We start from the raw sequence: 15,188 nt of genomic DNA, 5'->3' as shown, positions 1-15,188 counted from the left end.
CCCCCTCCTCCTTCTTTTTCCCTCTCCAGAGACTCACAACCTGCCCAAGCAGCCCCCCCTGGCCCAGGCCGTGGGTCAGGCCGCCCAGTGCCTCGCCATCATGGCACGAACTGGCAGCGGGTCCTGCGCCTTCGCCTCTGTGGACGATTACCTGCACTAGCCCCCACGTACTCACACACACACACACACACACACACACACACACACACACACACACACACACACACACACACACACACACTCTCGAGAGCCTGTCCAGAAACGCCTCCCCCTCCACCTCCTTCTCCACCTGTGTAGTTATATATTAGCCGAGGAGACGTTCCTCCGCACGAACTCTGTAGAAAGTTTTAACCATCTCACTCGCCTGCTTCTGCTTTTACCGAATCGACACGAACGCCACCGACCGAGGACCCGGAGACGTTTCTGGACGGGATCGTTGGAGTCATTTTAAAAGAATACACACACACACACACACCACCTCCCTCTCTCTGTGGTAAATATTAAATTACACCTCCACCTTGGTTGCTTCTCCTCTTCCTCCTCCTCTTCCGGCCCTCCGAGGCTGCGCTTGACTGACGGCGGGGGGAGAGCGGGTGGAGGGAGGGGAGGGCAGCCGAGAGCGGTCGACTTGAAACTACTCGAACCTTGCGTGGACTCCGCCGCAGATGCTCAGCCGCTCGCATGTCCTGGGACAGGAGGGTGGGACAGGAGGGTGGAGGTGGGGGGGGGGGGGCGGACAGACAGACTGGTGAAACAAAACAAAACAACCCTGGTGAAACAAAACGTAAAGGAAAAAAACACCAAGCGTACAACGAAAGGAAAGTAAGCGTCGAGGCCGAGCACCCTTTCACACGCTCCCTGGAAACCGGCTGAAACGCACATACGTGACACACGCAAACCAAACACGGAGGCCGGCCGGCCGACGCCGAGGAGTCCGATCTCTCCGCCGAGTGCTCGAACTCCGGCCAACGCGAGGCTCTCTCCGTCACCACCGTACCCCCCCCCCTCCCTCCCCGCACCGACCTCCTCTCACTCCCCCGTCCTCCCTCGACTGACTTCAGGACATCGGCGGTGATTTGTGTGACGCATGTGGACTCGGGACTTCGAAGAAGCCAGAGAGAATCTACTTTTTTTTTTTTTTTTTTTTGACTCGGCGTTCCCCGTTTTAAATCTTTTTGTTCTTTTCTTTGGGGACAAATTCAGGGGAGGTGGGGGCGGAGCGGGACGGGACAGGGGGCGGGATGGAGGGGGCGGGGATACTCGGGAGGCGTAGCTATCTGGCTCTTGTTTTGTTTTTAGTTTTTTCCAGGTTGACGAGGTGCGGCGCGGACGACAACGATGATTATTATTATTATTGTTGTTGTTATTGTTGTTGTTGTTATTATTATTATTCTAATTATCATATTAATTATTGTTACTTGCATTCACAGTATATTTGTCGAGCGCCAGCAAGAGCAAGTTCCACCGACTTATTATTAATAAAGGTCCCGATTCCACCCGATTACCCGTGTGTACATGTTAACGTTTATATATGAATTTAACAAAATGGAGCTATATCAATAGAGCAAGATATTTAGTTATCAAATGAAATGGAAATCATTGAGAAAAAAACAAAAAAAACAATCCTTTAATGCTTTGTACCGACACCAGTGACCCCCCCTCCTTCCCCCGGAGGCGTCGCTGGTCGTTCCCTAGTCCGTACAAGTTTTTTTTTTTTTTTTTTTTCTGTTTCCTGTTTGGTTGATTCAGGGTTCCTACGCGGGGAAGTTGAAACATTTGACAATTTTTCCAGGTCTGTAACAAAAAAAAGAAAAAAAAAAGTCGTGAAACACGAGACGCGCTGTACTTGAAGTAATCCGCCATTTACTGCAACCGCCATCAATTTTAAAAATCTGAGGGAAATTTGTTTTTAAAAAGAATCTCGGGGGGGGGGGGGAGATTGGAAAATACCGTGTAGGAACCCTGCAATGACCTCCGACCTCATTTTACTCGTTACCCCCCCCCTCCTCCTCCACCATAAACCCCCGAGCTGCACAGCAGGTTTGATGCAAACATTGTTCATCTTTATTTTTCGTATCGATGTCTGTGCTGATCTGTAACCCGTCAACAACTCAGGAGACCAAAATGTCCCTTTTTGTTTAATCCCCCCCCCCCCCCCCCCTCTCCCAAACGCCGGCGGACTCGACTCCTCGGATTTAAATTCGGGGCCAGATTAACGTAGACGTGTGAAGTCAGCAGTTGGATTTAAAGTCGAACTGAAATCATTCTTTTTTTTTTTTGACAGACAGCCGACTGTTTTTTGTTGTTGTTGTTGTTGTTTTTGTTGTTTTTAATCTGTACTCGTCGACCAGAAACTTTTCCCTCCTCAGAGATTTACCTTTTTTTTTTCTTTTTTTTTTTTTATCCATAAAAACTTAACCCGGTCATCTTTTCCTGCGCTTGACTAGCTGTAACGTAGCTGCTAACCTTCAGGAAACCAAACATTCTTACAGGAGGGGGAAACAAACAAACAAACAAACAAACAAACAAACAAACACGATCGGGAGCCGACTTCGATTATTAAAAAAGAAAACCAGAAACGCTAATACAAGATGTTTTGCAAATTTGAGCGTCACTCAAAGCTGCTAAATTCGTACTCCACTTGGAAAGTGAACGCCAAATAAGCTGGGCCTAGCTAGAGAACCGTAGCACTAATTCCCGCCGTCATTATAATTTCACGTACGTTATCGGGTTTCCCCCCCCTCCCCCTCCCCCTCCCCCCCCGGCTAGCGTCGAACTAGCGTTTAGCGGCGGTCGAGACCTCAAATGACCGAACTAGAAAACTCAGAAGAACGGAGTCGAACTTAGCGCTTCGTTTTGAGACCGCGAGGTAACAAATTTACAGACGGGCGGTCGTCAAGCTAAAAAAAAAAAAGGTTTCTTGAAAATAAATCCACGTCAACGTACACGTGCGTGTACATTTCACGCCGAGGTGAAGCGAAGCGTGACACTGACACGAAAATAAATAAATGTTCTCTTTCAAAAATGAAACCAGTAAAACCAAACCAAAGCTTTAATTTCAGTTCGACTTTAATGTTTCGAAGTCAGACGTTTTTCTTCTCGGTTCTCCCTGAACTCTGCGTTTGCTCTTCGGGCGGAGATTTCTTTTTTTTTTAAGCAATCTCTTCTTCAAAGTTTGAAAAAGTCCGGCAGTTTTTCGTTTCCGTCTCCGTCTCTACGCGTCGTCGGCTCCAGAGTTGAGCTTCTTCCGCCCTCTTGGTTTCACGTCTTGCTCATCGGGTCTTTCTCCGGTCCTCTTAAAAGCGTCGCCGACGAAGATGCGAAAAACGGGAGTATCGCCGAGCAGCTCCGTTGGTTCCCCGAACCCGACCCGACCCGACCCGACCCAAAGTTTTCAGAGGACGAGCTTTTTTTCTTTTTTTTTTTTGCAGCTGTGTGTTCGTGCTTGCAGAGAAACAGGAAATGCAGAGTTGTTTTTTTTCTCGCCATCATCCATCTTTTCCTCTAGTTTCCTCCACCCACCACCACCACCACCACCACCACCCCCCACCACGGGGCCGGCATTGACATTTCCTCCTCACGAGCTTTTCTGTACCTTGGTTTGTTTCCCTTTTATTTTATTTTTATTTTTGCGGATCGCAAGCAGTCACGGCAATCGTTTAGAAAAAAAAACTTCTTAGACAAAATTGTCTGTTGTCTCTTTTTCTGAGTAAGGTCTGAAACCTATGCATGCCATAGTAAAAGTGGTGGTAAGATCAAGTTAGATGTCTTTCCTTTTTATTCTATTTGGTTTTGTTTTGTTTGTTTCTCCTCCTTTTTAGCCAGTTCACGGTGTTTAAGGAAAGATGTCAACCAGTAAGTTGTCCACTGCTGACTGTGTGTGTCCATTTGGAGAAAAAAAAAACAAAAAAAAATGTGCAATTTGTGTGAGGGTGAAAAGATTTATATTAAAAATGACAAATGACGATGGTATCTGTGTGGATGCTGCGTGACGCCTGGAGCGCGAGGTTTTTTGTTTTTTTGTCCTGCTTTTACAAGGGAATTCGTGGATGTGAGAGTTTTTTTTTTTAATAATCCAGTTAAGTGTTTCTGAACACAAAACCTTTCTAAACCCCAAGTTGGTGATATGTAGTTTCTGGGCCCTTTTTTTTGTTTTTTAACCGACCTTCCTTCAGATAACCGGGCTAATGGGTAACAATGGGTTAAGAATACGCTAATTTGCATGTAAACCCGTATTTAATTGAAAATCCACCATAGAAATGGAGAAAATATGCTTATTTTCAATTTGATGGCAGCGACAAGTTTGGGACAGAGGTTATGTTTACTACCGAGTTTCATCACCCTTTGACAATGTAAATGTTTAGGAACCGAGGAGACCATTTGCGGAACATAAAAAATTACTTATTGATCGTTTTGGCTTTAATTTCAACTAACGAAAGGTCGTAAAGGGAGTCAAGACTGAACTTTCACCCCAATATACAATATTTCATCATTGGTATTGAGATGGTTCTGTCGTTAAGTAGTCATCAATAATAGTCAAAAATTTCCTCATTCAGTTCATTTAATAGCTGTAAAGTTGAGGCCAAAGGAATTTTTGTTTAAAAAAAAATAAAAAATACTTGGAACTCAAGAACAAAAAGCATTTATTGATAAATCTTAAAAAAAAAACAGCATGTCACGGAGAGAAATCCTACTTTAAACACTTGACTGTATTTTTTTTGTTCTTAAAGAAACTCACTTCACGTGTGAACAAATGTCTCGTTTCATAAACAAAAGGAGAAACCTCGAACTGAAGCCTCACGAGGTTGTTTTTTTAATGTTCAAGTTGTGCTAAACACCGTTTATGGGTTTGTTCAGCAGAGAAAACGACTTTGATCTCAGTCTTTCCCTCGAGTCTTGAACTGAAGGATTCAGGCTGCTGCCGCGTCGGCGTTATAGAGTCACAACCGGAAGCTCAAACGACGTCTTCCATCTTGTGTGTGACGGTCGGCCATGAGCGAGCAGAAGTCGGTGCTGCTCTGGGACGTACGGAGGTGGTTCTCCGTCCGTCCCCACCCGGTCAAAGGAGACCAAGTTCAGTCCATTTGTCCTGTCAGCAGGAAGAAATCTGCCGTTTGTGCATCCACCTCTTCTTCATCTTCTCTGCTTTGGCTTTTTCTTTAGAGGCTGGAAGATCAGACAGCAGAGAGACAAGAAAGACCAAGAGTTAAAAAAACAACCAAGTTTTAAGACTGACAAATATTTGTGGCAAAATTGCCAAAAATGGCCATTAAATTCAAAATGGCAGACTTCCTGTTGAGTTTAGGTCATGGTGCCAAGATATTTGGCCACGCCCACAATCTAAATTTACAGACTATGTAAATTTTCACCACGATTGATGGGGGTGCCAAATTTCATGACTTTCTGAGCACGTTAAAGCCGCCATTTTATTTCCGCAGAACCATTATAATAATTAATTACGATAGGGTGCTCAGGCCCTAAAAACATAAAAATAAAAATCAGGAAATGGAGCATCAAAAATATCGGTTCCACCACTGAACGTACCCCAGTCCTTCTTGACGAACTGCACCGCTGCACTTTTGTTCGTGCCCTTCTTGTTCTGGAGGGACAGCAGCTCGTTACCTGGAAAAGCAGAAGAACACAAAACGTACAAAAATATAAATAATAATAATAAATTAATTAAAAAAAATACGTTGAGCCGAAAAGCCTGAAATGTCGCCGTCGTGTCCGCGGCGAAGAAGCCCGGAGAAGCGGACGCCTCGGCGGGACGTAGACGGGAACGTCGCTGTAGCAAAACTCAAATTGAGACAGATCACCGTCTTTACAGACTACTGCCACAGAGTGTAGCTTGCAAACCGATACTCACAAAATTATGTAAACAACAACAACAGAAGGACTGATTATCTTACTCGTGGTCCTGCAGCTTTCTGGTCCGTACAGCCTGGACCGGACGAAGTCCTCGGCCGCCTGCTGCTGGAAGGACGCCGACGCTCGCTGCTTCGCCGTCGTCATCACAGTGTAGTTTCCCTTCATGCTGACCAAAATAAATAAATGCCAATGAGAGTTCGGTTAAAAGACGGGAGGCGCTTGAATTTTTTTTGTGGGAAACCGATCGATTATATTTAAAAAAAAAAAATCTGCTGGAACTAAAACAAAAGCGTCCACATACTTTTGGCCATATGCTGAGCTTTAACTCATCTCTTGCAAAAGTAAGTGGACATTTAAAGTGTAAGTACATACTTTCGGGCACGTGCCAGTTTCCTCCTCTTTTTTGTCTTCTCTCCCTCCTCCTCTTCTTCATCCTCCTCCTCCTCTTCAGCTGGATGAAGAAAAAGGATGAATTAAGAGAGAACTCTTTGAATGTTTAAAGTCTGACAAGAAGGATGTGAAAGCTCCCTTTACCTTCATCTCCAGGCTCTTTCTGCTTTCTGTAAAATTAAAATACATATTTATAAATAAATAAATTTTTAAAAAAAAGACGAGTGGAAGCAATCAGTGAGCAGGAGAAAATGTTTTAACGTAAAAAAAAAGAAAAAAAAGAGCGAGTCTTACTTTGAAGGAGCAGAGTCGATTTCCTCCAACACGTCCGCCGGAAGTAGTTTTCTTTTCTGCGGAAGAGGAGAAGTGAAGTAAAGTTGGTAATAATTCGTATTCACAAATGACTCCAGCAGACAGAAAGTGCCTTATTACCTTCTGTTCCTGGAACAACTCCTGCCGCTTCCTCCTCTTCTCCTTCAGCAGCTCCTTCTCTCTGCAAACGTGGGAGATTGTTTCGTTAAAACATCTTCAAACCGGCGGTAGCTGAAGATTCTGTTAAAAATTAAAAAAAATAAACCAACAAAAGTGACATTTGCAGCAGCCGATGTGAAAAGCGCCTCCTAATAAATTAGAAAATGTGTTGAATTATAACCTGCGGTGTATTTATACCGCTCGGTTCCGATATAAAGCTCCTTAATACCGACTTTTTTGAACGGAGTGTCGGCTCGTGCTAGCTGTGACGCTACCTTCTGGCCGTGTCCAGCGCGGCCCTCACGCTCCGCAGGGCCTCGGCCTTCGAGTCCTTAAACGAGACCTCCTCCGGCGCGTCGTCGTCGCTGGACTCGAGCACCAAGTTGAAACCGTCTGTCGCCTTTTCGCTGCCCGCCGTCTTTATCGACGACGACGACGAGGCCGTTTTCCCACGTTGCTTCTTCGCCATGTTTGGTACCAGGCGACGAGACGTCATCAAAATGCGCCAGACGCTTAAAACAAAACGCGCCGGTAAGAGGCGGGGCTTAGAAACAAGAACGTTTGATTAACAAAATAAGTTATTTCCTCGTCGACACTGTAATTTTGCTAGACTTCCTGTTTTATATGTTCCTATAAAACTATTAAGTTACGGCTGGAACTGTTTTATTGTTTTATTTCGGAGGGCGTTAATCTGGAGGAAAATGCCTCTTTATTTCAGTTGCATTTAATCCTCGCTTTTATTTTGAAAGCCACAATCGGAACAACGTCTCCACTTTATTCTACTGGCCTGTCAGCAGCAGGTGCAGCCCCGTTACGCGAGCATCAGCAGGGGCGGTTAACGGGACCCTGTTTTGTTTAGGTTTCCCCTCCCCGACGGAAATGCACCGACTTTTGTTCGTTTTTCTGGCCGCTGCCGGGGCGTCTGTCCTCGGCCTGCCGCGGTTGGAAGCCTCCCGGACGGCCGGGCCCTGCCTCGCCCCGCTGCAGTGGGAGGGCAGATGGGTGCAGTACGACCACAGCACCGGCAGGAACAGCCGGTCAGCCGTCTCCTACGACGGCCTGAACCAGAGGATCCGAGTCCTGCAGCAGAACAAGAAACACACCCCGTGTCAGAGGTAAAAAATAAACAAATAATACGTTTTATAGTCTGTGTGCTGTAAACAAACAGTTCATGAGATTTAAAAAAACAAATTTTTTTAAATGCCCTCAAACTTTTAAGATATTATTTTTCCTTTAGTAATATAAATAAATAATGTGTTTGTTTTTTTATTTATTTGATCTGAATTAGAAATAGTTGTCAAATATTCAGAATATATTGACACTACATTAGGTATGTTTAATTACATTAAAAAAAAAAATCATTGGATAGAATACCAACAAGAAAAATAAATACACATTATGTACTTTACCTATGTATATTTTTATATTTAACCGGGCGCGGCGTGCCACCGAGTCTCTGCCGGTTACTCCAGTTCAGGAGTTGTGAAATGATTGTGTGTCTGGTAAACAAGGCCGCAGCCTGTTAATGGACTCTGATTTCATTTAGTTTACCTCGAGTTCAACCAACACGCCACGTACTCCTAATTTAATCTTGAGTTATGTCATTTACAAACTTCCTGAGGTGATACTGAGATTTAAAAAAAAAAAAAAAGTTTTATTTTGTTTTCTGGCCTAAAAAACAAAAAGTCCTGCTTCTCGTCTGTTTCAGGTTTTTTGAGTACATCTTCTTGTATCAGAGCATGGTGATGTTCCAGATTGACCAGAAAACCAAGGAGTGCTCGAAGATCGCTCTGACGGACGCCTGGGATCCCTTCGACATCCCGGACAACTCCACCTTCGAGGACCAGTACATCATCGGCGGACCCGGGGACAACTTGGAGGCTCAGGAGTGGTCGGACAGGAAGCCGGCACGCCAGCGTAAGTCTGTGGTTGTTTTTTGTTTTTTTTAATGCAACTCTTCTGACTTTGTACAGAAAGAACAAAGCTTGGATGAAAGCTATAAACAACACTGCAAATGAAATCTAATTAAGAAAAAAATGTAAAACAGTATTTTAACATTTGATTTCGTGCAATTTTTGGTGAAATGGCCCTTTAAGTCTTCCACGACGTTAGTACCTATAGAAAATAAAGAAAATGACATTAATTAAGCTAATTGTGGTCAAATATTCCCACGTATGCTTCATATAACGGCAGCTTCCAGTCTTCTTGTGCTTCTCGTTACTGATGAGTCCGGATCTCCTTAATCAATAAACGCTATAAAAATAAATAAATTTAAAAAAAAACAGATAGAAAATGTTTATTATTGTTTTTTTCAAAGAATTGTTCCCGACAAACGAATCACCTTTTTGGGCTTGAACATGCTCAAAAACTGCTTATGGGCGTGGCCAAATGGACTTTTTGTATTTGCAGGAGCCAGCCCCCTAGTGGTCTCTCTGTGGTATTGCACTTCTACATCAGCCTTACTTTTCAGAACCTTTGTCCACTTTTATACTTTTAAGTTTATTATTATTATTATTATTATTATTATTAGTGCAAAGTAAGGAAGTGTTGCTGCTGTGGTTTTTGGTATTTTAAAATGGTTTACACCCTTTGAGTTGCTGCCTTTTTCCCAAATCAAGCAGCATCAAGAGTTTTCCCGGTTTAAGTCCGTGTTAGTTTGCATTCAACTCCTCCCGCGGCTGCTTCGCGATGAAATCGGTTCTCCATTGCCTGAAACTTCTGCTCGTCTCTCCCCCGCCAGATGAGACCTGGGTGGGCGTTTACACCCTGAAGGACTGCTACCCGGTGCAGGAGACCTACACCAAGAACAGCAGCGTCACCACCTCCACCCGCTTCTTCAACCTGCAGCTGGGCATCAGCGACCCCGACGTCTTCACCCCGCCCGGCACCTGTCAATCAGCGCGGCCCGAGAGGATGGCCGAGTCGGCCTGCTGAGGCCTCGACGCGTCTCGCCTTTTTTTGGACGGAGGCTTTAGCGGCAGCGGAGGAAGTACTTCATTACTTAAGTTTGTAAAATACTCGGCGACAAGTAAAAATCCGGCATTAAATCGTACTCGAGTCAAAAGTATAGAATCAGCTAAATGTACCTAAAGCATCAAATACTCACACTGCTGTAAAATATACCCTCGGGACTGATATTCAACTAGTACAGTGAGCTAACATGGCGCAGTGGTTCTCAACCCATGGGTTGGGCCCCTCCACGGGGGTCACAAGATGAATCTGAATGAATGATGAATGATTTCTGAATGGGGGGGGGGGGGGGGGGTTATTCTGTTAAAAATGACTTTTCTTTTGAATCTTTTAATTTTTGTCGTGAAATTTTTTAATTATTACCCCAAAATACCAAATTATACGCTGCTTTGTTTTGTAATAGGTTCAAATGGACGGTACCAACGGATTACAATTTTTTTTTAAGCGAATTGTATTTTTACGATCTTTTTTTGTTTTGTTATTTTACGCATTAAATCTTAAACTATAAATGACTAAACCTGTCGAAGAAACGTGGTGGAGTGAAAGGTTTTAATTTGAAAATTTAACTACTTGCCACAAACTGGATTTCAGACACTTATTGTCTGGGGGGGTGTGGGGGGGGGAGGACACTACTGCTCAGTGTTCGTAGTGACTGATTTTGAATGCTTACCTCATGTTTTATAGAAATGTTTGTTGATTTGCTGCTAATTTTACGAAAGGAAAATCAGGTCAAATGAGTCTTCAAAACCAACTAGCTCACCGAAGGATAATATTGTGATTCCTAAACACCTAATAGTGACTTTTAGTGTCGTTATAGCGACTAAATTATTAAATGATCAATTTTAAGGTACCAGGATCGTGTTCAGCTAACAGTTGGGTTTCAGCTAGCATCTTAGCATTTGCTCTTTTTTTTTTTTGCTGGTGAAAGGCAGTTTGAAAAAATGTTTAAAAAAAAAAAATCTAAATATTCCGTCAAACAATCAAAAGTGCCTCGTTATGGATGAGGGGACGAGGCGCGATCCCAGAGCTTAATAAATTGGTTTCCCCGGTTACAATCAGCTGTGTTGTGATACAGCTTCGACTGTGTGTGATCTGTTGACTGTTGTAAAAAATAAAAGCCACTACTTGGAAACTAGTAAAATTACCGTCCTCGTATTTTGGTTTTATCACGTACCGACAGACATCTGTTGGTGCCGGCTAACGTGGTTTCACAGTGAAAAGCTACCAGCTAGAAATATTTGATGAGGCTGAAGCTGCAGGCACCGTGTCAGCACACCTCATGTTCAATACATAAAATGTGGAAAGACAACGATGCCCAACAAAACTGTGTCGACGCAGACCGATGCGGAAGGTCCCTAAACTGCAATACCACCGGGTGCCACTAGAGGTCGGCTCCAAATAACCCTCCGGCTCCATAGACTCCCATTCAACTACTGCTCTCAAACTCAGCAGCTGCAGTCTGTCACGTTTCCTTGTTCCCTCCATCAGATCTGCAGCTGGAAGATGGGCGGAGCCAACATGGGTGGAGTCTAAGAGCTGACGTCCTCATTGGCTGCAGAGTCACATGATATTTAAATCAGCTGAAACCAGTTTTATCTTTGAGGAAGTGAAACTCACACAGTCACTGCTGCTGAGAGGTGAAATGGAGCAGAAAGGAGTTCAGTTGGACCGAGAAACCTTCTCTTGTTCAATCTGTCTGGATCTACTGAAGGATCCTGTGACTCTTCCATGTGGACACAACTACTGCATGGAGTGTATTAAAGTCCACTGGGACGGACAGGACGGGACGGGAGTCTACAGCTGTCCTCAGTGCAGGAAGAGGTTCATACCGAGGCCTGTCCTGGTGAAAAACACCATGTTGGCAGCTTTAGTGGAGGAGCTGAAGAAGACTGGACTCCAAGCTGCTCCTGCTGATCACTGCTATGCTGGACCTGAAGATGTGGCCTGTGATTTCTGCACTGGGAGAAAACTGAAAGCTGTCAAGTCCTGTTTAGTCTGTCTGGCTTCTTATTGTGAGAAACACCTTCAGCCTCATTATGATGCCGCAACATTCAAGAAACACAAGCTGGTGAACCCCTCCAAGAAGCTCCAGGAGAACATCTGCTCTCTTCACGACGAGGTGATGAAGATGTTCTGCCGCACCGATCGTCAGATTATCTGTTATCTCTGCTCTGTGGAGGAACATAAAGACCACGACACCGTCTCAGCTGCAGCAGAAAGGACCGAGAGGCAGAGAGAGCTCGAGGGGAGTCGAGGAAACGTCCAGCAGAAAATCCAGGACAGACAGAAAGATGTGAAGCTGCTTCAGCAGGAGGTGGAGGACATCAATCAGTCTGCTGAGAAAACACTGGAGGGCAACGAGAAGCTCTTCACCCAGCTGATGAGTCTCCTCCAGGAAAGAAGCCGCGATGTGAAGCAGGAGGTCAGATCCCAGCAGGAAACCCAAGTGAGTCGAGTCAAAGAGCTTCAGGAGAAGCTGGAGCAGGAGATCGCTGAGCTGAAGAGGAAAGACGCCGAGCTGGAGCAGCTCTCACACACAGAGGATCACAACGAGTTCCTGCACAACTACCCCTCAGTGTCAGCACTCAGTGAGCCTACAGACTCATCCAGCATCCATATCCGTCCTCTCACCTACTTTCAGGATGTGACAGCAGCTGTGTCAGAGGTCAGAGATAAACTACAGCAAGTTCTGGATGAAGAATGGAAGAAGATCTCAGTGTCAGTGAAGGAAGTGGACGTTTTACTGTCACAACCAGGACCAAAGACCAGAGCTGGATTCTTAAGATATTCACAAGAAATCACACTGGATCCAAACACAGCAAACAGAGAGATGTTATTATCTGATGGGAACAGAAAAGTAACAGTAATGGATCAGAATCAGTCTTATTCTGATCATCCAGACAGATTCAGTAGATGTTGTCAGGTCCTGAGTAGAGAGAGTCTGACTGGACGTTGTTACTTTGAGGTGGAGAGGAGAGGAGGAGAGTTGATGTAGCAGTCGCATACAAGAATATCAACAGAACAGGGAGCTGGATGGAAAGTGGATTTGGACGTAATGACAAATCTTGGTCATTAAATTGTTACAATAACAGTTTTTGGTACAACAACATTGAAACTCCCGTCTCAGGTCCTCCATCCTCCAGAGTGGGGGTGTACCTGGATCACAGTGCAGGTACTCTGTCCTTCTACAGCGTCTCTGAGACCATGACTCTCCTCCACAGAGTCCAGACCACGTTCACTCAGCCGCTCCACGTTGGGTTTTGGTTTGGTTTTCGTTGGAGACTCTGCTGAGTTTTGTAAACTGAAATAAACTGAAGTCTTTCAGGTTTCAGTGGGTTTAAACCTGCATTTTCATTTTCCATTTCATTTTCTCTCCATCATTGAGGCGTTTCTGCTCTGAACAAAGATCTGCTGTCAATCAAGCATTATGGGCGTCACCTGGACGTCTTCTTGATAGTTGTTATCTTCATGTTAATATGTTTTATTCTTGTTTTTAAGCTCTTTTCACACCGTTCCTGTAGTGAAAACCACGTATCTCTAAATTTGGTGAAGTTGAATTTTGAATTATTTTCTGATAAACTAAAGAGATTTAAATGTTCTTTTATGGACTGAGATGATTCTCCTGCTAAATTAACTATTTTAAAAACCTGACAAAGCTGAAAAGGTGTTTATTTCTTAGATACGTGGTTCTCACAGGACAGCAACGCTCCAAATATGTGATGATCTGGTTCAATATGACGCTTTACAAATCAACAATATATAAAGTAGTTGAAATGAGCAAAACCTTCAGTGACTATGACGGTAAAATTCACTTTAATCCAGCAGCAATATGAATCTACAAACATCATGTATATAATAGTAAAACACTAACAGGGAACATTTTCTGCTTCGTGTGTACTTTTACTTTTTGTGTTTTCAGTGTATTTTTGCTGACGATACTTTTACTTCAACAAGGTTTTGAATGCAGGACTTCTAGTATTTTCAGTCTGGTATCAGAACTTTTTCTGAAATAAAGGAGCTGAATTCTTTCACTGCTTCATATATAGTAATATAGATTATTCAGAGGGAACAAAGCAGCACTTTTACTTTAATACTTTCACTAAATGTTGCTGCTAACGCTTCTGTACTTTTACCTGAGTAAGCTGTTTAATTAAGGACTTTGACTTGTAATGGAGTATCTTTGTTTTCTTTGCTGTATTTGTACTTTTACTTCAATAAATGTTCTGAATACTTCATCCACCATTTGTCTGAGTTGAATTAGACAACATGATGCTGCTGTTTCACAAACTGACCACCAGAGGGAGCACTCTGCCCACTGACAGCGCTGGTTGCCTGCTGAAGACTCTCAATGAAGTTCAAGGTGGAGAAGAGCTTTTCGCACAAGTATGTGCTCCCAAAAAGGCACATGGTCCGCTTGAACACTCGGGAAAGCTCAGGGAAGCTGGGGCTCAATTCTCTCAAACATGGCCCAAGCTTGTCTGCTTTTCCACTCACCTCCCTGAACTTGGCTTTGAGGTCAGAGTTGCACTGCAGGTCAACGAGCTCCATTTGAAGCACAGGAGGGCATCTTGCACATCAAAGGAGAAGGGGTCCGCACAAATGTGAAATGTGGCTCTGTGCGTCTTGAAGTCTGCAAATCTGTAATCAAATTCCTCCTGTAGCTTCAAAATGGCATCAACATACTTCTCACCACTGAATGGTGTGCCTGCATCCACGAGTGCCTTGCATGCTGGGAAATGGCAAAGGTTCGTCTGAGAGAGCTGGGCTTTCCATAACAGCAGTTTTGTGGAGAATGCTCTCACGTTGTCATAGGCAGCACTGACCAGTTGCCTTGTAAACTCTTGTTCAGTACATTAAGCTCATGTGTGATATCAACAAGAAAAGCTAAGTCCATGAGCCATTTGGGATCACTTAGCACAGGAACAGCCACCCCATCCTTCTCCATGAAGGCTTTCACTTCTGCTCTCAACTCAAAAAATCTCTTCAAGGCGTTTCCCTGCTGAGCCAACGTACCTCGGTGAAGTAGAGCACATCCCCATCTTCTGACTCTATTTCCTCTAAACAAGCACAGAACCTTCCCTGGATCTGATTTGGTTGATGCATTTCACAACGACAGACATCACATTGTCAAACTTCAGGCATTTGCTGCAAAGGGCCTGCTGATGGATAATGCGGTGCAGAGCAATGGCCTCCTCTGCACCCTCCTCTTCCAGTTTGTTTGGAACAAGTGCCACCAGTCCATTTGTCCTCCCTGTCATTGATGGCGCTCCATCGCTTGTTATTCCTATGTAGTGTCTATGTAACACAGTAGATCTCCTGTGTTTTAGTTTAGGACTGTCTTTAGGTCGCTCTGGGAGTGAATGAAACACGGCAAATGTTTGCAGTTTAAAACAAGGAACTGAACTGCAATTTATTACAGATTTTTAACACACAAAATCAAGGGAACAACATAAAAGAAAAAAAACAAATTCAAATAATAACCCCAATAC

General features: G+C 44.0%; 3 protein-coding genes and 1 pseudogene across 3 annotated transcripts in view; 3 read left to right on the top strand and 1 right to left on the bottom strand.

Annotated features, from left to right (window-relative positions):
• The window catches only part of ranbp9 (RAN binding protein 9), an 18,210-nt gene extending 14,240 nt beyond the window's left edge, over window positions 1-3,970 (top strand). Inside the window, exon 14 of the mRNA XM_069688272.1 lies at window positions 30-3,970. Coding sequence (XP_069544373.1) covers window positions 30-160 — 131 coding nt within the window. The 3' untranslated portion in view covers window positions 161-3,970. The remainder of the gene's footprint in view (window positions 1-29) is intronic.
• Window positions 3,971-4,774: 804 nt separating this feature from the next.
• nol7 (nucleolar protein 7) lies at window positions 4,775-7,214 on the bottom strand. The gene is made up of 8 exons (XM_069688270.1): window positions 7,005-7,214; window positions 6,691-6,751; window positions 6,553-6,608; window positions 6,403-6,428; window positions 6,241-6,319; window positions 5,910-6,034; window positions 5,545-5,622; window positions 4,775-5,166 (listed from the first exon to the last, which is right to left on the bottom strand). Exons 1-8 carry the CDS (start codon window positions 7,196-7,198, stop codon window positions 5,093-5,095), a joined length of 693 nt encoding a protein of 230 aa, XP_069544371.1. The 5' UTR covers window positions 7,199-7,214; the 3' UTR covers window positions 4,775-5,092.
• Window positions 7,215-7,508: 294 nt separating this feature from the next.
• epdr1 (ependymin related 1) lies at window positions 7,509-10,481 on the top strand. The gene is made up of 3 exons (XM_069688271.1): window positions 7,509-7,844; window positions 8,438-8,646; window positions 9,470-10,481. The coding sequence occupies exons 1-3, from the start codon at window positions 7,609-7,611 to the stop codon at window positions 9,661-9,663; spliced, it is 639 nt and encodes a 212-aa protein (XP_069544372.1). The 5' UTR covers window positions 7,509-7,608; the 3' UTR covers window positions 9,664-10,481.
• Window positions 10,482-11,160: 679 nt separating this feature from the next.
• Window positions 11,161-13,934, top strand: LOC138614705 (tripartite motif-containing protein 16-like; annotated as a pseudogene).
• Window positions 13,935-15,188: the final 1,254 nt, after the last annotated feature.

This window comes from Brachyistius frenatus, unplaced genomic scaffold, assembly GCF_029030835.1.
Source record: "Brachyistius frenatus isolate BFR_SWC_R1_liver_20210118 unplaced genomic scaffold, ASM2903083v1 Contig_553, whole genome shotgun sequence".
NCBI lineage: Eukaryota > Metazoa > Chordata > Actinopteri > Embiotocidae > Brachyistius > Brachyistius frenatus.
This window is presented reverse-complemented; position numbering and strand designations above follow the sequence as displayed.

What these genes read in the sequence shown, in the direction of transcription:
- nol7 (XM_069688270.1), bottom strand. Translation starts at nt 7,198, where the DNA reads ATGGCGAAGAAGCAACGTGGGAAAACGGCCTCGTCGTCGTCGTCGATA. An exon ending in GCGCTGGACACGGCCAGAAG is followed by an intron (nt 6,752 to 7,004) that starts GTAGCGTCACAG and finishes CCACGTTTGCAG; the next exon opens with AGAGAAGGAGCTGCTGAAGG. An exon ending in AGAAAGCTGCAGGACCACGA is followed by an intron (nt 5,623 to 5,909) that starts GTAAGATAATCA and finishes CTGCTTTTCCAG; the next exon opens with GTAACGAGCTGCTGTCCCTC.
- epdr1 (XM_069688271.1), top strand. Translation starts at nt 7,609, where the DNA reads ATGCACCGACTTTTGTTCGTTTTTCTGGCCGCTGCCGGGGCGTCTGTC. An exon ending in AAACACACCCCGTGTCAGAG is followed by an intron (nt 7,845 to 8,437) that starts GTAAAAAATAAA and finishes CGTCTGTTTCAG; the next exon opens with GTTTTTTGAGTACATCTTCT. An exon ending in CAGGAAGCCGGCACGCCAGC is followed by an intron (nt 8,647 to 9,469) that starts GTAAGTCTGTGG and finishes CTCCCCCGCCAG; the next exon opens with ATGAGACCTGGGTGGGCGTT.